The 21,039-nt window shown below is 41.0% G+C and overlaps 1 protein-coding gene across 1 annotated transcript in view; it reads left to right on the top strand.

Moving 5' to 3' along the window:
- Nucleotides 1-340: 340 nt before the first annotated feature.
- LOC139711761 (DNA topoisomerase 2-binding protein 1-like) overlaps nucleotides 341-21,039 on the top strand; it is a 50,630-nt gene continuing 29,931 nt past the window's right edge. Inside the window, exons 1-9 of the mRNA XM_071623616.1 lie at nucleotides 341-453; nucleotides 9,729-9,867; nucleotides 10,347-10,486; nucleotides 12,495-12,627; nucleotides 13,205-13,312; nucleotides 13,946-14,019; nucleotides 15,081-15,211; nucleotides 17,923-18,041; nucleotides 18,915-19,035. Of these exons, the coding sequence (XP_071479717.1) occupies nucleotides 9,799-9,867; nucleotides 10,347-10,486; nucleotides 12,495-12,627; nucleotides 13,205-13,312; nucleotides 13,946-14,019; nucleotides 15,081-15,211; nucleotides 17,923-18,041; nucleotides 18,915-19,035 (895 nt within the window). The 5' untranslated portion in view covers nucleotides 341-453; nucleotides 9,729-9,798. The remainder of the gene's footprint in view (nucleotides 454-9,728; nucleotides 9,868-10,346; nucleotides 10,487-12,494; nucleotides 12,628-13,204; nucleotides 13,313-13,945; nucleotides 14,020-15,080; nucleotides 15,212-17,922; nucleotides 18,042-18,914; nucleotides 19,036-21,039) is intronic.

The raw sequence follows: 21,039 nt of genomic DNA, 5'->3' as shown, positions 1-21,039 counted from the left end.
TCTTGTCTTTTTAGGAAGCTTTCGGCAAGCTTTCATCCCCCTGAAGTTTGCTAAAGTTTAAAGTTCAAGACTATATTGAACCGAAACAATGCCCCATCCCTCCCCTCCCCAATCCCCCCCCCCCCCCCCCCCCCCCCCCACCCGCGCTGCGACGGAATCAGCTGGCGCATCAAGCAGTATACAGCTAGCTTGCCCGGAAAATCACCGCAATGGAATGCGATAACTTCTCATTGAAAGACCAAACTACCATTATAAAGAGGGCGTGTGCACGTTGCCGATTCGTGCATTTCGCGCGCGTTTTCACCTCCCACGATGATTGCATTCAAATCGCGTATTCAAGGCATCATGGCGGAAGGCGGGAAGGACCAGGGAGCGAGTAATTCGAAAAGTTTGGTCCAAAATTACTTGATGAAGTGATGGTTTTCACCGTGCGAAGTTTCTGAAGTTAAGCAGGTAATGTGCGAGATCTTTGACATGTTAATTTTGTGGAATTTTATGTTACTGTTCATCTGTTAGTTGTCGTCTGAAGAAAGCGGTGGAAGTTGAGTTGAATTGGAAATGGTAGAACTAAATCCCTGCGCGGTGGCGGTGGATGGGTGGTAATGCCGTGGGACACTCCGTGTGTAATGGGCATTTACTATGGTGTATACGTGTGTGTTTCCCCCTCGTGTGTATCTGCTTTGAAGCGCTAATGCGAGACCATGCATGTGCTGATGCAGTGTGTGTGTGCTAACAGTGTATGGATCGACGGCTGTGGCAATCTGTCAAAACGTTCTGCGTTCATACACAGCCCTTCCCTGCCATGCATGCACTGCTTCTCCTCGTGCATTGGCTGTGCATGGCGGTGCGCTGTGAGCCACTTGCCTACACCGTGCATGTGTGAGTGTGCGTACTAGTTTCGACCATGACTGCTGGCTGCACCATCTTCCGACTTCAATCGCACTTGAATTCTGGCGGGAATTCTCTCGGCAAAGTGTATTGGTTTTAGCACGAAATGGTTTTTAATTTGTTCCTCACTTTATCGTAAGTGTATTTGAAGCTTTTGTTTGATTTCTTTCCTTTAACAGATGTTCTAATTTAATGTAGAAATCTAAGCTTTTTATCCCTTCAACCTCAACGGACATGGTGGAATCTAGACGCAATCTATCTCACTTTTGTGTATGGAGATCGTGGAGATGATAGATGGGTGATGTTTCTCGGCGAAGTCTCACTCTCACGTGTCTGTTCTCCCTGCCTGCCTGCTGACAAAATGGAGATAATAGTTAGTCTTCCTCTTTTTTTGCCCCGCTAATTTGTCCCCTTGAGTTTTGGGTTGTGTTTGTCTAAATTTTGTTTTAGTTTGGTGTGGTCTGTAAACTGCTAGGGGCCTATATCTCCTGGCTGCGCTGCAGAAAATAGGATTGCGATTGGGATCTCGTATGGTGTAATATCGCTGCTGAATTTAAACTTAATTAGGTAGCGTTCGTCATTCAGCACTAGATGGCGCTCTCGCGCATGTACATCGTTTTCTACACACGCAGTGCTCAGTTTCTGAGCCCATTCACGACAATCGCTAACAAGTTAGCTGTAGCAGTTATGACAGGGTTATGCATTGATATCATTCTTTTCAAAAGTAATACGGCCGTACTGCAAACATGTTTGAATCACAAACCTGAACTACTTTTGCCATCCTGTATGTGGGTTTACGTCTGGTACCTAGGGTAAGGGCACCAGTATTCGGTCAGCCCCCGGTATTCGGTCACCTATTACTAGTCACCAGCCAGTAAGTTCAACTGTCACAACACACGCAAATCACACTAATTCACATACTTGCACACTCATTCACAACAGGAAACTCCCTTAGCCCCCTCTAAAAATCCATCCAAAATCCCAAATTTTACCGTCAAAAGTGCAGAATCGGCGCAACTTTCCAAAAGCGCGCGCGGATAAGGCCCAGTCTTAAGAATACGGGTCGCCGAAAAAGCGCTAAAAATCGAGAAATAGGCCGTTCTCTCGCTGGATTTTTTGTTTTGATATCGCAAGCTTGGAGTGTGATGGTATCCTCAAAAACGCAAAGCAAAAACAAAATTTCCGTACGTGCCGATACAGTGTCTCAATACACAAGGGTTGAATGCAAGTGCCGAGTCCCCAGTATTCGGTCACCAACGGGCGCCGCAACGTCTCCGATGCAATTTTGCGCCAACAAGGTAGCGCGCGCGCGCGTTTTTCAGCTGCCTTGAACACGCATTGACTTTGAACGCGCATATCGCGTGACCGAATACTGGAGCCGGTGACCGTATACTGGGGAATTTTCAAGGTGATATATTTTGCGATTTTGTGAAATTCTGTGTGATATTTAACAAAATAAAAATTGAGATTAAAGAAATTTGATATATTTCACATACATTGCTGTAGATATGATGTATGTATGTATTATTTTAGTTTGAAAAATATTGCAAAAAAGCTTAAGTGACCGAATACTGGGGATGTTACCCTACCGCTAGTAGCCCGGGGAGGACTACATCTGTTCGGCATGCTATGTCGAAATTTCGCACTTATTTGTCGTGACCTTGGGTGTATTTTTGTACTTAATCCACATTGCGCAAAATATGGCAGTATCAAAACTTCACTTTTTTCAAAATTAAAGTGTTTTCTGATTTTTTGAAAGGAAAATTTATCGACCTCACGTAGGCTCAGTATGTTACAATGGTACACGAAATGGACCTTGCAATGCCTGTTTCAGTGAAATTGGCTGGCCCGATCGGAGCCCGTGAAGAGCTTCGCGGTTGCTGCCGCGGGAGTCGCTATGGGTGTTGTGTGATTTACGACTGCCCGCGGACGCCGCGCGCTGGCTCAGCTCTCTACTTACGATGATCGGTAAATCGAAGCCGCTAGCGGCCCGCTAGGCGCTCGCTACTATAATAGGAAAATCATAAACGTGAAAAGTTATTAAAATGCAAGATTTTTACAAGAAAACGAAAAAATCTGCTGATTTCAACACTTTTCATGTGTATATTACGTATCAATCTACGGTTAATTGATCTCATTTCATGGCTTGGTGTACATCTGATTTTTATATGAAAACCGCTAAATTAGGATAAAACCCCCAATTTTCGGCTGGCCTCCACACTTATCACTTATCACAAGCCAGCAAATTCTATTGTCACAACACACGCATATCGCATTGTTTCACATACTGGCTTACTCGTTCACCTCAGGAAAGTGCCTGAGTCACCTCCAAAAATCTATCTAAAATCCCAAATTTTCCCATAAAAAATGCAGAATCACTGCAACTTTTCCAAAGCGCGCGCGAATTAGGTCCCATGTAAAGAATCAGGGTCGGCAAAAAAGCGCTAAAACTTGAAAAATTATGCTGTTCTGTTGCGAGATTTTTCGCTTATCGCAAGCTAAGAGTGTGATGGTATCAAAAACACAAAAAGGTTTGCGGCTTCATAAGGGTTTTTCCACTCTGAAACATAAACTTGCAAATTGCTTTAACCCGGGTTCTAGAGGTTGACCACTTACCAATTCACGTTATTGTCACCATCGCAAGACCAATGTCCATCGCGATAGTAAAAAAAGACCACGGCCGCAACCCGGTACAGCGTCTGCTGGTTCATGACAGTGATATCTTGGTTTGTGGCCTGATGTTCAATTCCTATGCGATGCGTGCATGCTCCGCAATCTTCTTCTGAACGCCTTCATTTGGCTCGCGAACATTGCGTAAGCGCCAAGTCCCATTGCGAAAGCACATGAAAACGGCTGGCGCGCATGCACTGACCATGAACAGAAATTGCAGTTTTGGCAGTGTTACTGTTGTATTTTTCATTTTTTGGGGGTATTTTTTAGATTGTAACATCCACTTCCGGAAAAAAATGGCAGCCCGCATCGGCATGCGAAAGTTCTACTTCTATATGAAGACATGTATTCAAAATCCATGAACATCAGGAAAATTACAAAAAAATCCAGTTTCTTAGACCCCTTATCCCTTAACTGTGATGTTAAAAAGTACTGAAAATGAAATCTTGGATGCGAGATGTTGTCATTTAGGTGAGAATATTTCACTTTGATTGGAGATTTTGCCCATGATTAGCAGTGTGTTAGTGAATGTGTGGTATAGAGTGTGTTTCTATACAAATGATGCACAGGATAGAGTGTTAGTGAAGGTGTGGCGCGCTCGAGAGTATTGACAATGGTGCGACATGCACGAGGCGCCTACCGTTGTCAATACTCGAGAGTGAGCCGCACCTTCACTAACGCCACGAAATAATCCTGTGCATCATTTGTTTTATAAAATGGGTCGAAAACTAACAGCATTATTCACGTACCTTTGTGGGTCAATACCAGTCAGCTACATGTAGCACTCGCTCAAAAGTCAAGATGTCCGAAGATGTTCGTCCCAAACATTTACGCACGTCGCACTCGGAAATCCCGCACATAAGTACTGTACGTACGTATAAGAGTATACGTACGCCACGTGTTATGCACAAGAAAGGCCGCCGGCTGTTGTGGCAGCCCGAACTAGAAGTTGTTTACAGGATTGACAGCGCGTATAGTAGCGCGTGACGCACTTGTAACAACTGATTGAGTGCGCACTGCTAGTGTAAACATTGTGACGTACGTGAGGCCCCGGCCGTGCATTTACTAAGAAATTAATGCACGCACACGTGACTCATTTCAGCGCTTCCAATTGGCTACATTCTTGAACCCATTTTATAAAGCATTATATTAGTATTACTAATGTGCTGTAATGGCCGCGAACAGGCGCCTGGCCGCAAACTGGGACGTTTACTCAAGTACACTTCTGTCCAAATTGATGACTTTAAATGACCGTCGATCAGGAGGAGTCTGTGAGAACGACAACCGCTCCGTATTACAGATTTGAAACCTATGCACTTGCGCTAACCGGTAGCAGTGTAGCCTTTTGACTGGGCACTCTTGCACTGCAAGTTGACATCGTGTGGTGCCCGGTCACTCTCTGCTGGGTGCGTTTCACTCGAACCCTTTCGCTCGCCACTACACAGAGAAAGGGCCTTCGATCCTTGTCCATGAGCTAGAGACATTGGGACTTTCATGCATATTCATATTGCCGATGCACAGTGTGCCACGCCAAGGTTGTTTCGAAAAATGAAGGAAAAAACGGGTTTGGAAATGAACTTGTGTCGTAGAAAAACGTCTTTTCAGCCTCGACTCATTCTGGAAATGAGCAAGTGCACAAGGGGAAGGAATTAGATCCAGAATGTATGTATAGTTTAAAAGTAAGCAGTTTGCTGGTAAAATGGGACACTTCTAGAGCTGCTTAGATTTGTGTTTTTGTGTTTCTTTTTTCATCTTACAGAGATACCACTCTGTTGACTCAGGGTGCTCCCACAGTATATCTGTGAAGAAGCGCCCTAGGGTTAGTGTGCAAACTACAGGCTACAGCATGAAGGAGTCACCAGGCACCTAACTTAACATTGTTAGTTAGAAGGGTCTAATTCATTCATCAGAAGAATTTGAAGCAAATGTTCTTTTGCTTGCAAGATTACTAACACATGGGGCGCTAGTATACAAATGATGCACAGGATAGAGTGCGTTGCATGTTTCACAATTGTAAATACCCGAGAGTGCACTATACGCCTCCACTAACGCCACGAAATAATCCTGTGCATCATTTGTTTTATAAAATGGGTCGAAAATTCGAAAACTAACAGCATTTTTCAGCGTTTTTCACGTACCTTTGTGGGTCAAGACGTCCGAAGATGTTCGTCCCAAACATGATTTACGCACGTCGCACTCGGAAATCCCGCACATATAAGTATGATGGGGGGTTGGGTTTCCGGACACTTAAGTTCCCGCATGAAAACTTACTTATTTTACATAGAATATGCACCCTTTACCTTAAAGACTTGATATAGACTCCTCATATAGGCCTACTAGACAACATACTTTGAAAACGGCGTGAGAATTAACCTGCTAAATCGTTGGATTTGCCCTTCAAAGTGACTCCATGTACGCGTCCGGTCCCACAACGCTTGGTCTACTGTACTGTACGTTGTGCATATAAGAGTATACGTACGCCACACATGTTATGCACAAGGGAAGAAAGGCCGGCGGCCGGCAGCCCGAACTAGAAGTTGTTTACAGGATTGACAGCGCGTATGCATGCAATTCAAAGGAGCCGCCGCGCGCACAGACTATCGGCAATAGGATTTAACGCAGTGCAATGGGACTGAGTAACCAAAGCACATGTGACTCATTTCAGCGCTTCCTATTGGCTACATTCTTGAACCCATTTTATAATGTACTTTCGTACCTCTTTGTCAGTTGATCTCCAAACATGCACAAACTCACTCTAGATATCCAACAGCCACGAATATTTGCATATGAGTGAGACAGGAGCAGACGGCGCAGCACGATATACAAAACATATTCACGGCAGCATGGCAGCGAGTGCCAAGATTAATCTGAATGTAGCTGTCTCACAGCGATCAGAGCGAGTTACTATGGTATCTTTAAAAAGATACTTTTTTCCCCGTCTTTCTCTCAGCTTGTAAGGAGTCGCAGTGTGATTGATCGAGGTTTGGGTTTGTTTGTGTTGTGTTGTGTATGTGTGTGTGTGTGTGTGCGTGTGTGTGTGAATGAAAGAAGATTGTGAAAAATGTGGTTATAAGACAAGGGTGAAAGTATGTAAAGGGAAAGGCTAGGAAAAGGGGAAAAGAAAATTAAAGAAAAGATATTAAAAAAAATAAACCTGGAAAAAATGAAACAAAAGATTTACAAAAGAGAGAGTATATGTAAAATAAAAAAAGATAATGGAAGGAAAGAAAGAAGAGAAACTTGCATAATAAAGGAAAGCCAGGGAGAGATGGACGTGTTTGAAAAGAAAAGAGGAAAGCGAAGAAGAAAACAAAAATGCACTGCAGCCAGGTAGAACGATAAAATGAGAGATGAATCAAAACTGGATGAAAGCAAAGATGAATACGAAGGAAAGAAAGAGTTAAACAGGTTGAAAAGGAAATAAAAAAAGGATTCATCAGAATGATACATAAGAAAAAGATATTGGAGAGGATAGAAAGGAAAAAAAGTTCTAGGGAAAGACAACCCATGAAGGAAATAAAGAACAATTAGGCAGAGAAGTAAGATTAGATAGGAAATTGAGAAAATTTGACAAATGGAAACCCACAAAAAATTGATTGCTAGGAAGGAAAGGGAAATGTAGAGATACCTGAAAATGAAAGAAGAAAAGATGGAAAAGAGAGAAAAATATAAGGGGCAGCACACACACGCACATGCTTATGACTGCTGGCATGTGCTTTGTTTGCCTATGTGCAATATAAGAGAAAATCTGTACACTCAGTCATACATGTAAGTTACAATGTACTCCCATGCACAGTTTTAAATGACATATTAGAAATTATAACATGCTTCTCTTTTGTGTGTGAGTGTGTTTAGAGTACTTCTTTTATGAGAATTTCATGAAATATAGACTACATCTGCTCAGTTCCCTCTATGCAAACACTTCCATGTTACCAATGTGGCCACACAGTGTATATCCAGAATTTGTACTGGATCTCGGCAGACTTGTCACACCTACCCTTTGGCAACAAGAAATATCTTTTGCATAACATTCACAGCAGGCTCCTAGCTCAACCAGCATGATGGTACACAGTGCAGCCTAAACTCTTCCTTGCTAGCTGGTTGAAAAAAGAACTGTGACTTGCCTGCCCCCCTGCCATCATATTTCATGTGATGTTGCAAATCAATTTAAGCGCAACAAACTCCATGCCTCCATCCCAAAAGGGTGCAGGAGACATTGTTTTCGTGCTGAACGCGATGGTATGAAAATGGTAGATGATTTTTACCAACAGCATTTGAAACGTTCTTTTATTTGGTTATCAAGGATATGTTTTGGGCTTTAAAAAAGTAAAAGAAAGTTGTTGGGAGGTTTGCAGTTAATGTTCTGTGAAAATTGCATGGTATGTATTTGCTGCTGAGAATGTGAGTTTGTATGATTGAGTCCACGCTTTTTTGCTGTAGATGCAGTAACCGTCTTTTTTCTTTCCCTTTATTGGGGCTCATCTTCATTCTTCCCATGTGGCGTGTTCTTTGTTGGTTGATTTATATACCATAACTACACTTTTTTGTCGTTGTTGTTGCATAGCTCAACAGCGAGAGTGTGTGATGGTACTTCTAACTACATGTCACGTGATGAGCAATTGAACAATTGGATAGCTAGATAATGTGTTGTATTATTTTATTGGCAAGGCCTACGTAACTGTTTGCCTGGCTTAAAAAATAACTGCATTAAAGTCCATGGTCGATATTTCTTCATTCAACACTTGAGGCATGTCCAGAATCGTCAGTCTAGTCATTGGCCTATTGTTCACTTTGGAAGTACATTCAGAGGTCATTTATTGTCCCCGCCGAACGAGTTCGAGCAGGGGACTATGAAACGGGCTCCGTACGTGTGTGTGTCCGTCCGTCCGTGTGTCCGTCCGTGTGTCCGTGTGTGCGTCCGTGTGTGATCAAAATCTTCAATTTGCTACTTCTCTGTCATTTATGAGCCAATTTTAATTCTGTTTGCTTTATATGATAGCACTACGAGGGAGCTTTGAAACTTCTACACAGAATTTCAGTCGTGACCTTTGACCTTGACCTTTGACCTATATTGTACATTTTGCTACAAAATGCTACTCCTTCGCCATTTCTAACCCGATTTCGATTCCGTTTGCTTTATATGATGGCACTAGGTGAGGGCTTCAAAACTTCTACACAGAATTTTGACCTTTGACTTCTTTGACCTTTGACCTTGATTTTTGACCTATATTGTACATTTTGCTACAAAATGCTACTCCTTCACCATTTCTAACCCGATTTCGATTCCGTTTGCTTTATGTGATGGCACTAGGTGAGGGCTTCAAAACTTCTACACAGAATTTTGACCTTTGCCTTCTTTGACCTTTGACCTTGATTTTTGACCTATATTGTACATTTTGCTACAAAATGCTACTCCTTCGCCATTTCTAACCCGATTTCGATTCCGTTTGCTTTATATGATGGCACTAGGTGAGGGCTTCAAAACTTCTACACAGAATTTTGACCTTTGCCTTCTTTGACCTTTGACCTTGATTTTTGACCTATATTGTACATTTTGCTACAAAATGCTACTCCTTCGCCATTTCTAACCCGATTTCGATTCCGTTTGCTTTATGTGATGGCACTAGGTGAGGGCTTCAAAACTTCTACACAGAATTTTGACCTTTGCCTTCTTTGACCTTGATTTTTGACCTGTATTGTACATTGGCTACAAAATGCTACTCCTTCGCCATTTCTAACCCGATTTCGATTCCGTTTGCTTTATGTGATGGCACTAGGTGAGGGCTTCAAAACTTTACACAGAATTTTGACCTTTGCCTTCTTTGACCTTTGACCTTGATTTTTGACCTGTATTGTACATTGGCTATAAAATGCTACTCCTTCGCCATTTCTAACCCGATTTCGATTCTGTTTGCTTTATGTGATGGCACTAGGTGAGGGCTTCAAAACTTTTACACAGAATTTTGACCTTTGACATCTTTGACCTTTGACCTTGATTTTTTACCTATATTGCACATTTTGCTACAAAATGCTACTTCCGGCGGGGACATATATTACGCACCGCGTAATTTCTACTTTTCCTTGTTATGTTTGTATTACAGAGATACAGATGTAACTGAAACAAGACAAATTGTGTAAATATCTTGAAAACATTCTGTTTTGTCTTGTAGAGAGAGAGGAAGAGAGGTCAGCAGTAGCTACATGTCCATCTCATGAAGGGTAAACCCCAGCAGATGAATCATGAGCGTCAAAGTGAAGTTTGTCGTCACAAGCCAGGGGGAGGAGGGGCACATGCTCAAGGCAGCCCAGGTAATGAGAGGTCGTGGAGAAATGAATGACTGCTACGTGCTGAGTTAGCTATTTTAATGAATGTATCATTCACACACATACACACACGCACGCACGCACACATACTGAGTTATGCAACTAGGGCTAAGGAGTGGCAGCCCATTAGTCCGATCCAATTCTTCTGATGTTATAATACTGGCCTTGTACTGTAAAATGAATGGGCCAGCTGAATGGTTGGAGGAACAAATGCATTGGGTTTTTGTGATGATAATGATTCGGAATTATCAGCGAAGTACCTATAATATTCCTTGCCAAAAGTAAGCAAACTAGTCACTGAAACAGATGAGTATTATGCATGTTACCTTTTGTTGCTGTTGCCTGATTATCTCTCTTGCTGCTGACTATAAAGATTCCGTTTTCATGAGTGAGGAGAAATATAAAACTGGTGCAATATTTGAATGTGTCCAGTGTCTCAACTCGGAAATGTCTCGTTTCCAAAGGCTGTCCAGAGTGCACGCTTGCCCACTGAGAGAATCCTGTCAAAAGATGTCTTGAACTTGGAGAAGAAGGAGAAGCACTTGTACGTCATTGGTCAGTTCAGCGGAGCTGCATTTGACCACCTTGTCGGCTTAAAATGCAGGCAAGTATATTCGTCAACATGTGGGATCTTTTTCATGCATGGTATGGTGGATTATGTGTTATACATCAACAGTTAGCAGCTTTGAAAACATAAGGTGTAAACATACATTATAACGTCGTAGATTTTATACACAAAAATTGCAACTGACATGGTGAGCTTTATTTTTGTCCCCGCCGAACGAGTTCGAGCAGGGGACTATGAAACGGGCTCCGTACGTGTGTGTGTCCGTGTGTCTGTCCGTCCGTCTGTCTGTCTGTCTGTGCGTCCGTGTGTGATCAAAATGTTCAATTTGCTACTTCTCTGTCATTTATGAGCCAATTTTAATTCTGTTTGCTTTATATGATAGCACTACATGGGAGCTTTGAAACTTCTACACAGAATTTCAGTTGTGACCTTTGACCTTGACCTTTGACCTATATTGTACATTTTGCTTCAAAATGCTACTCCTTCGCCATTTCTAACCCGATTTCGATTCCGTTTGCTTTATGTGATGGCACTAGGTGAGGGCTTCAAAACTTCTACACAGAATTTTGACCTTTGACTTCTTTGACCTTTGACCTTGATTTTTGACCTATATTGCACATTGGCTACAAAATGCTACTCCTTCGCCATTTCTAACCCGATTTCGATTCCGTTTGCTTTATGTGATGGCACTAGGTGAGGGCTTCAAAACTTCTACACAGAATTTTGACCTTTGACTTCTTTGACCTTTGACCTTGATTTTTGACCTATATTGTACATTGGCTACAAAATGCTACTCCTTCGCCATTTCTAACCCGATTTCGATTCCGTTTGCTTTATGTGATGGCACTTGGTGAGGGCTTCAAAACTGCTACACAGAATTTTGACCTTTGACTTCTTTGACCTTTGACCTTGATTTTTGACCTATATTGTACATTGGCTACAAAATGCTACTCCTTCGCCATTTCTAACCCGATTTCGATTCCGTTTGCTTTTTGTGATGGCACTAGGTGAGGGCTTCAAAACTTCTACACAGAATTTTGACCTTTGACTTCTTTGACCTTTGACCTTGATTTTTGACCTATATTGTACATTGGCTACAAAATGCTACTCCTTCGCCATTTCTAACCCGATTTCGATTCCGTTTGCTTTATGTGATGGCACTAGGTGAGGGCTTCAAAACTTCTACACAGAATTTTGACCTTTGACTTCTTTGACCTTTGACCTTGATTTTTGGCCTATATTGTACATTGGCTACAAAATGCTACTCCTTCGCCATTTCTAACCCGATTTCGATTCCGTTTGCTTTTTGTGATGGCACTAGGTGAGGGCTTCAAAACTTCTACACAGAATTTTGACCTTTGACTTCTTTGACCTTTGACCTTGATTTTTTACCGATATTGTACATTTTGCTACTAAATGCTACTTCCGGCGGGGACATATTTTACGCACCGCGTAATTTCTACTTTTCCTTGTTATTTTTCATTTGGCAGTTTTGACAGTACTTTGAGTATTTTTAAAAAGCAGTTGGATAAATCAGTGAAGTTAGTGGTGTACAATGTATGCTGGATGAACTTCTGTCTGCGATACTTCAGTATCAGTGAAACAGGGTGGGAATGCATTGAAGGGTGTTGTTAATGAACAAAGGAGCAAATGGAAAGGTATGCATGCTCTAGATGCAATTCTGCTGCATTACTCTAGTCATAACAATGGGTGTTATGGCAGTGCAGTGAAGACCATTGTCAATGTTAATTCAAGTGTATTACTCATTATGCCCCACCCTTCTTGATGATGAACATACGTTCTGTGGGGAATACCTTTGTTTGGGCATTAGATAGAAGATCTGTTGCATTACAAAGAACCCCTGGTATAGCTGCATTGTATTGATATGTAGGTGGGGGTGAGCAAAGCAGTGGGACCACGCAGCTTGTCTCCCTCAGGTTGACATCCTGCTAAACCTGCCATGAATCTTGTCAGTCCCAACAGTGGCTTTCTTTGTGTGGGCAAGACGTTTGTTTTCATAGCGTGTCTTTACATTTGTTTGCAGGGTGGTGGGGCCACAGTGCGTGATCTCGTGCCTGGAGCTGCAGGTTGCAGTGCCCAATGTTCCCCACCCAATTAACAACATTGCCATGCAGGATGTTGTGGTCAGCTGTTCAAGTGTAGAAAAGGCCAAAAGGGTAAGAGTTCGCTCTACACTGCGGCCGGTTAATACATTCTGAATGTACTGGCTTTTTCCACACTGCGGCCGGTTAATATATTCTGAATATACTGGCTTTTTAATCGTTGTCACCTTGATTAAACTTTCTGTGGATATTATTCATCAGTGAATGATTTACATAATGTTCATACAAGGTGCATCCAGGTATAAGGATACATGCTTAATTGGAGGAGGAGACTTTTATGGAACATTACAATTCAATGCAGGATTAGTCAATATGTCATTTTTGCCATTTTGCTTGTTACTGTCTTACCGTATTTTATATGGTTTATATTTGATCAAGACGAAATGAGATTTGACATATTTTTGTTCGTTCTTAAATTTGAAAAAACTCGCTTGATATTTGCAGTTTTCCCCACAAAAAAAAGAAAGAAGATAGCTTCAGAGCGCTTTACTGGGACTAAGTTGTGGTCCAGACAGATAAGGATTACTAATATATTTTATTTGTGTCTTCTGCATTCGCAACAAAGGATGGGGAAAAAAATTATTTGTGAAATTGACATGGTTGTAATTCCCATCTCATTTTCTTCTGTTAGGAGAATCTCCACCAGCTGATCCAGTGGATGGGTGGGCGTGTCTCCAGGGACTTCACTGAAATGGTGACGCACCTCGTGGTGGGAGAAGTGGGCTCCAAAAAGTACCATGTGAGTACTATGAAATGACCAGTATAGTAACATATTCGAATTTACGAATGTCTCTTCCGTCCTGACGTTCATGCACTAACGAGCTATTCTACTAACGTGATATGATATGAATATTTCAGCAAACCAATCTGCTGAACTCAATTCATTCGTTGAATCAGCCCATGTAGAAAGTCAGTTAGGGAGAATGGAAATATTCTGATGTCACATGGGTTAGAATGACTTAGGAAGTAGGAACACTTGATCAGAATATATTTGTGTGAGCCTTCATAAATGTTATGACAGTCTTGATGTCTGGTGTTGCCTTTGGCTTTCCTTTGATGGGAGTGATAATGTTTACTGACAATCTTGTGCTTGGAAAATGAAAAAAAAACCCAAACAAACACGCAATCCATTACTCTGAGGCTGTTTTGACTAGAAAAAAAGACGGAAAGAAAAAAATTCAACCAATTTAATCAATTGGGAAGTCCCCTCAACCACAATTTTTCCTGTCTTTGCTGGTTACTGTGACAGATCCTGTCTGAGTGTTGTATATCCTTTTCTCCCTCTTTTCTCCATGTATAAAGTAGGAAATACTTGTACAGACCATTGTACTAATCATTTGCCTTTATGTGTGTTGGAAATGTCTCCATTTAGGTGGCTGCAAACTTGAAGAAGCCGATCATGCTGCCAGAGTGGATAGAGGCAGCCTGGGAGGAGAGCCAGCACAAGTGAGTTTTTGTAAAAGCAGACCTGGGGGGTGTTTCATAAAGCTGTTCGTAAAGTTACGAACGACTTACGAGCGACTGGTGATCAGTTCTTGTGCTGAATTATTGAAATTCTGATAAGTATAGCACATCAGAACTGATCACCAGTCGCTCGTAAGTTGTTCGTAACTTTACGAACAGCTTTATGAAACACCCCCCAGTAGTAGAACTCGTCATTAGCGGTCCCCAGGACCACTGAAAATTGATGTCAGGCCACTCAATTTCCAAAAAGGCTGTCGTTTGATGGCCTGATAAGGCAGCATAAATTCAAAATGAACTTGATGTTTCCCTCTGTTTTGGGCCACCAAAATTTCGAATTCAAAGATTGTAGGGTCCCAAAAAGCTTATCTTTTGATGGCCTGATAAGGCAGCTAAAATTCAGAATAAAATTTTATGTTTCCTTCTGTTTCGGGCTACCAAAATTTCAAATTCAAAGATTGTAAGGTCCCAAAAAGCCTATCTTTTGATGGCCTGATAAGGCAGCTAAAATTCAGAATGAAATTTTATGTTTCCTTCTGTTTTGGGCTACCAAAATTTCAAAGTAAAAGATTGTAGGGTCCACCAGAGAAAAATGGTAGTGTCAATCCCTGCCTATAGTAAAAGTAGAAATTGCTAGAGGAATAATTTGTGTGTGTGTGTGTGTCTGTGTGTGTGTTTAGCAGCTTAAGACAGATTTTGCTTGTTTGTAATTTCATGGATGGTCATGACAATTTAGCAAGCACCTGTAACAACTTGCTACTGCTACAGCGAGTAAGTAGCAAGAGCATACTACTGTGAAAGGTAACTGGTCTGCATTACGACAGCACCTGACAACCTGATTATGACAGCCCCTGTATGACATTCAGTTCAGTGTAAATTGAGTGTTTTAGACAGTCCCATCTTTTTCCTGGTCTACCCAAGGCCTGCATTAGCAATCAGTAGAGCATTGCCACCATTTTCTGTGTAATACTAATTGTCTTCTTTATTTGTTTTGTTTTTGGTTGAAGTGGTGTAATTGTATGTGATTCTTATTTTTTTTTTTTTAGGCATTTCAGCGGCACAACCAGTGAGTTCATGGAGATGCACAAATGCCCAGCATTCAAGGGGTGTATCATCTGTGTGACGGGTTTGGAGGGTGCAGAAAGGCAAGAAATCAAGAATCGTGTTGGCCAACATGGTGAGTTTAAGGACTTCATGTCGTAATCAATTTATCCCAATTCATTCAACATAGCTGTGGGAAAGAGTTTGTCGGTCAGTCCTTGACGTAGAATTTGAAAAAAAACAATGAATTGTTCAAATGCAGTGTCTCACACTTCTGTAGTGCCCATAAAGTTGATGAACTTTGTTGTCCCCGCCGAATGAGTTTGAGCAGGGGACTATGAAAGGGGCTCCGTACGTGTGTGTGTCCGTGTGTCCGTCTGTCTGTCCGTCCGTCTGTCTGTCTGTGCGTCCGTGTGTGATCAAAATGTTCAATTTGCTACTTCTCTGTCATTTATGAGCCAATTTTGATTCTGTTTGCTTTATATGATAGCACTACATGGGAGCTTTGAAACTTCTACACAGAATTTCAGTTGTGACCTTTGACCTTGACCTTTGACCTATATTGTACATTTTGCTTCAAAATGCTACTCCTTCGCCATTTCTAACCCGATTTCGATTCCGTGTGCTTTATGTGATGGCACTAGGTGAGGGCTTCAAAACTTCTACACAGAATTTTGACCTTTGACTTCTTTGACCTTTGACCTTGATTTTTTACCTTTATTGTACATTGGCTACAAAATGCTACTCCTTCGCCATTTCTAACCCGATTTCGATTCCGTTTGCTTTATGTGATGGCACTAGGTGAGGGCTTCAAAACTTCTACATAGAATTTTGACCTTTGACTTCTTTGACCTTTGACCTTGATTTTTGACCTGCATTGTACATTTTGCTACAAAATGCTACTCCTTTCCCATTTCTAATCCAATTTCATTTCCGTTTGCTTTATGTGATGGCACTACAGTCTGTAGGTGAGGGCTTCAAAACTTCTACACAGAATTTTGACCCTTGACTTCTTTGACCTTTGACCTTGATTTTTGACCTATGTTGTACATTGGCTACAAAATGCTCCTCCTTTGCCATTTCTAACCCGATTTCGATTCCGTTTTCTTTATGTGATGGCACTAGGTGAGGGCTTCAAAACTTCTACACAGAATTTTGACCTTTGACTTCTTTGACCTTTGACCTTGATTTTTGACCTATATTGTACATTGGCTACAAAATGCTACTCCTTTGCCATTTCTAACCCGATTTCGATTCCGTTTGCTTTTTGTGATGGCACTAGGTGAGGGCTTCAAAACTTCTACACAGAATTTTGACCTTTGACTTCTTTGACCTTTGACCTTGATTTTTTACCAATATTGTACATTTTGCTACTAAATGCTACTTCCGGCGGGGACAGATTTTACGCACCGCGTAATTTCTACTTTTCCTTGTTGTGTGGGTATTTGGCTTGCCAGTATCATTGTGAAAATTTTGAGACAGAAAGATGCTGATGGTAGCTGTGTATATCATATGAAATATCATATGAATAGACTAATATGGACATGCTGCATTTTATTGGTAAATTGTGTATGGACTTTATGATGTGGAAATATTTTCCTTATCACTGCTTAACCCTAACTTACCTGGGCTATTTAGCAAGCTTGAATTCCTGGGGGGGGGGGGGGGGGGGGGGGGGGGCCATTATGGCCCCCCTTTCAGATCTCGGCCGTTGATCGCGCAACCGCCGCAAAATTTTGCATGAACATAAAACCGAATGTAATCTACAAGACTGTGCAGTTCAATTTTCAAAAAATTTGCATTTTTTATTTTGAATTAATTAATTATGCAAATATATGCAAAAAACCTCATTTTCGTCTGTGATTGGCTTATAAAAGCTTATGGAATGCTGATCTTTGTTGTAAATATTTCTAGTGACATTCCGAACATTTGTACGTAAAAAAAAATTCAGTATCAAAATTAATTTCTTCTGTTTTTTATTGTTTTATCATTTTTAACGTATTTCTTTGTTTTTTCGAACTTTTGTTTTTGTTGTTTTTTGCAGCAGAATTTGTCATACACATCTTTAGAAGCATAATTATACTAAAATAAATTTATTTCAGCCATTAAAATTAAAAATATGAATCTTTATATGAATTAATTGAAAATACACAATTTGTATTGACTTTGTACACAAAATCACGTTTTTGAGCAATTTTGGGGTGAACGAAAATTTTTTGAAGGGGCGTGGCTTCGGAACGGTATGCCCGGTCGCGACAAATTTGGTCTCAAAAGTTGCGCGAGACTTGAAAGTAAAAAGTCAGCGAGCAACGCGGTCAAAAAATTTTGCGCGGCGGAATGGACGCGGAATTTGTCGAGGGGGGGGGGGGGGGCATTATGCCCCCCCCCCCCCCCCCCCCAGGTAAGTTAGGGTTAACCTGGGCAGATGTCTATGGGAATTTCGTGTTAAAGCAAAATCAGCCTGTCCTCAATGGGTGAACCCTATCTTAGCTATTATTTGTAAAGAAGGAGACATTTAAATCAGAGTTGTTTGTATTTTATTTATTTTTTTTGATTGGGGGGGGGGGGGGCAGCTCTTTTTTTCTGCCTCCATCTGGAAGGATGCCAGAGGCAATTTGTATCTCCCCCCAATCCAACTGTATGTGGTTTATTACGCCCAATTTCAAAATCATCATGAAGCGTAAAAGGCATCATGCATTCATAGAAGTGGCTTGTTGTAAAGTGCACATTTTTTTCAGCGGAATTCATGGAAGCGTAAGTACTGTTGCAGTAGATTTGCCTTTGTGCATTTAAACAAGAATGGCTTGTAAAGTTTGATGGTTTCTTGCTCTAATTTTGATTTTGAAGGTGGACATTACACGGGGGAGTTGAAGTACAACGAGTGTACCCATCTCATCGTGGGCGTCTCCAGAGGACCAAAGTTTGAGTTCGCCAGGAAGTGGAAGATTCACACCGTTTCCATTCAAGTGAGTGTTTCAGGGCATGAATCAGAAGAGTTTGTGGGACGTGTGCTGAAGTACTCGGGATGGACAGATTTGTAACTTGACAAACAAGTTGTTGTACAGTGTGAGGTGTGAACTAGGTCAGTAGTTGATACTGGAATAAAGTTATGCATGTATATTGGTCATCCAGATAAGCAGAAACTTTGGGACTTGTTCAAAAGACATAATTGAAACTCAATATGAAAACTTCAAGCAATGTGATCCTCAATTGTTTTCTGGGTGCATGTTTTGTGCATTTGAGTCATTTGATGTCACCTAACTTTTTTTTTTTAATTGATTGTGCCTTTAAGAAGAATGAAATAAAAACCAGACAGTTCATCAAGAATTCTCATGAGTAGACTCAGCCTGCAAAGTAGTTTTTCTTTGCCTGATAAATAAAAATGATGCCACAGTGATGTAATGCACAGTAAGAACAGCATAAGGGAAATTGCAAATCTGTACTGTCCTGAAGTGCAGAGTAGCATGATGTCTGTCTGTTCAAAACAAAGGAGCACGTAGAAATCTTCAAGGAGTGGTACAGATTTCTTTCAACTCTGATGAGTGTTAAATCAGTAGTATACTGTTAAGCTTTCACAATTTAGAGCCAACAGCCTTTTTTTTTTCATTGTGAATATTTCAAACATGGCCAACCGTTATGGTATATAGTAGTACTTGCATTCAATTCGATGTGCAGACGAAAACTTTAGGGAATCTTTGTCCCCTTGCAAAATTCTTGATAAGTTTCATGCTAGTGAAATCCGTGTTTTTACAGTATAGGGTAGGAAGGAACATGATCTGTTTGAAAGAGATATGAACCTCACTCACAGACTCCTCATGCGACTTTTCTTGTCCTTTCAGTGGTTTTATGACAGTATAGAGGCCGGCTACTGCTTGGACGAGCAGCTGTACAGTGTGATATCCCAGGAGCAGTCCACGTCTACTCCTGTGAAGACGGCCAAACAGCAGCAGAGACTCAGTAGTGAGTGTTTGGAGATGTTTTCCACCGTGGATTTCGATTATTTTTCCACTTGGTTAGATAGATCCCATTCAGTCACTTGAGTGATGATGAAGGCACTGTTGGATGGATGAAGCTGATGAAGTTATACCCTCCAAAGAATATAAGAAGAAATGTCATAATTTTCTTGTTATTGTCAACAACAAGTGTAATTCGTATGACAGTCTCAGAGAGAGAGAGAGAGAGAGAGAGAACATTTTTGTATCATAAAAGGGTAAAGAAGAGAAAGAGCTACTAGCACATGAGAGAACAGGGGTGGGTTAGGGGACAGGAAGTACATGAAGTTGAAATCTGATGTCCTGCGAAGTGTAGCTGCTGAATTTTGTGAAATGGCAATGATGATTTGACAGAGTAAGACAGAAGTACATTTTCATCTCATCAAGTCATCGATAGTGACTGCTCTGTATCGGGCGGGGCCAGTGTAATCCTGTGATGATATCAAGGCAAGTATTGCACTTACCCCGGCTGATACATGGCAGTTTTAGTACTGCTGGGATTTGTGGCAGGAAGATCAACAAGAAACTTTGGACTTGCCACACAGTGACTGATTTCACCGAAAGCCCTGTAAACAAAGAGATCTGGCCTACTTGAGCTCGAGGAAAATGCTGGATGAAATGCCAGTCCCGGTAGATCTGTGTTGGCAGCACAACTCGGCATGCTAGCCTCGGATAGGTCGTGGTCAGTGCAGTGCTCTGAAAATATGATAGTATTGCACTTACCCCGGCTTCTCTGGGGCTTTGCAAAGTCTCCTAGTCACTCACACGGAGAGGCGTGACAACTACAATGAAGCATGATTTCTGCCGCTACCTGTTTCCCCGTTGAACTTCACAAGGATGGGACTTACTGACAGCATTACTTGTTCACTAAGATATGCAATGTTGCAAACTGGCTTGACAAAATTGTAATGAAGGTGATTCAAAGTTCTGTACAGTGTTTTCAAATATGCAAATGTCCTTTATCAAATTTCATCATTTGAACAATTTTAAATGAAACAAAGTCATCGAAAGATATTCTAACTCAACAGACCAAGTTAAAAAAACTTTTTACATCCAAAAACTTATTGAAAGACACAAAGAGTTTCTCTTTTTGGACTATGAACAAGAACTTGGGAATCCTTCTTTACAATGGTCACACCTTTGGCTGTTTTGCACAGGGCGGGGCCTGTGTAATGCTGTGTGTTTCCAAGGCCAGTATTGCACTCCCCCCGGCCTTTGAATGACAGCTGCCATCTTCAAGCGCCACCAGTTTGCATCAAATGTGAAACTACTTTGATTTTTGTTTGAAGGACTGCGTAGAAATAAAGAATTGTGCTAGATATTATTTTAAGGCAAATATTTCTCTCTCCACCTTTTGATTTGATCAATGCTTTGTTTGAAATTGAAACAGGGTTTCATGATGAAGTAAAAAGAAACTCAAAAGTTACACACAGATGTAGTATACATATCAAGTAATCATGTAGTCATGTAGTCTATGACACTCATGTTATAGCATGGTGACATCTTATGGATTAAACAAAGTAATTTTTTTTTTTCTGATCAGGGAAAGTTAAGGCTAGCACTTTGATTTTGTGAGGAGGCAATGTGTAGACAAATGGGGGAAGGATAAGTGCCAGTAGTGGAAACATTTTGTTCTGAAGTAATTTTTTCTTTTCATTTTTCCTTATTTATTATTATTTTTTTTTACAGAGCGAGGACTTGCTTCATGATTGTTCCGTACTTGAATAATCCACTATAATGTTTATATTCTGTTGGTATTTTGTTTAATAAAAGTTTAGATCAGATTCTTGCGAGTCTTTTTTTTTTTCTTTTTCTTTTATTCTTGAGTGATAGGGTTTGAATGACATTGTAATGTATGTTGCAAACGAGTGTGCTGATGCCAATGTATACTTTCATTCAGTCTATAAAAAGACTGGTTTGTGTGACCCTGGTGTCTAAAATTCACTGTTGATAAAAAAATGACCAAATCAAA

This window comes from Diadema antillarum, unplaced genomic scaffold (genome assembly GCF_040938485.1).
Source record: "Diadema antillarum isolate AM-2024a unplaced genomic scaffold, OU_Dant_1.0 seq00001698_RagTag, whole genome shotgun sequence".
In the NCBI taxonomy this organism is placed as follows: Eukaryota; Metazoa; Echinodermata; class Echinoidea; order Diadematoida; family Diadematidae; genus Diadema; species Diadema antillarum.
This window is presented reverse-complemented; position numbering and strand designations above follow the sequence as displayed.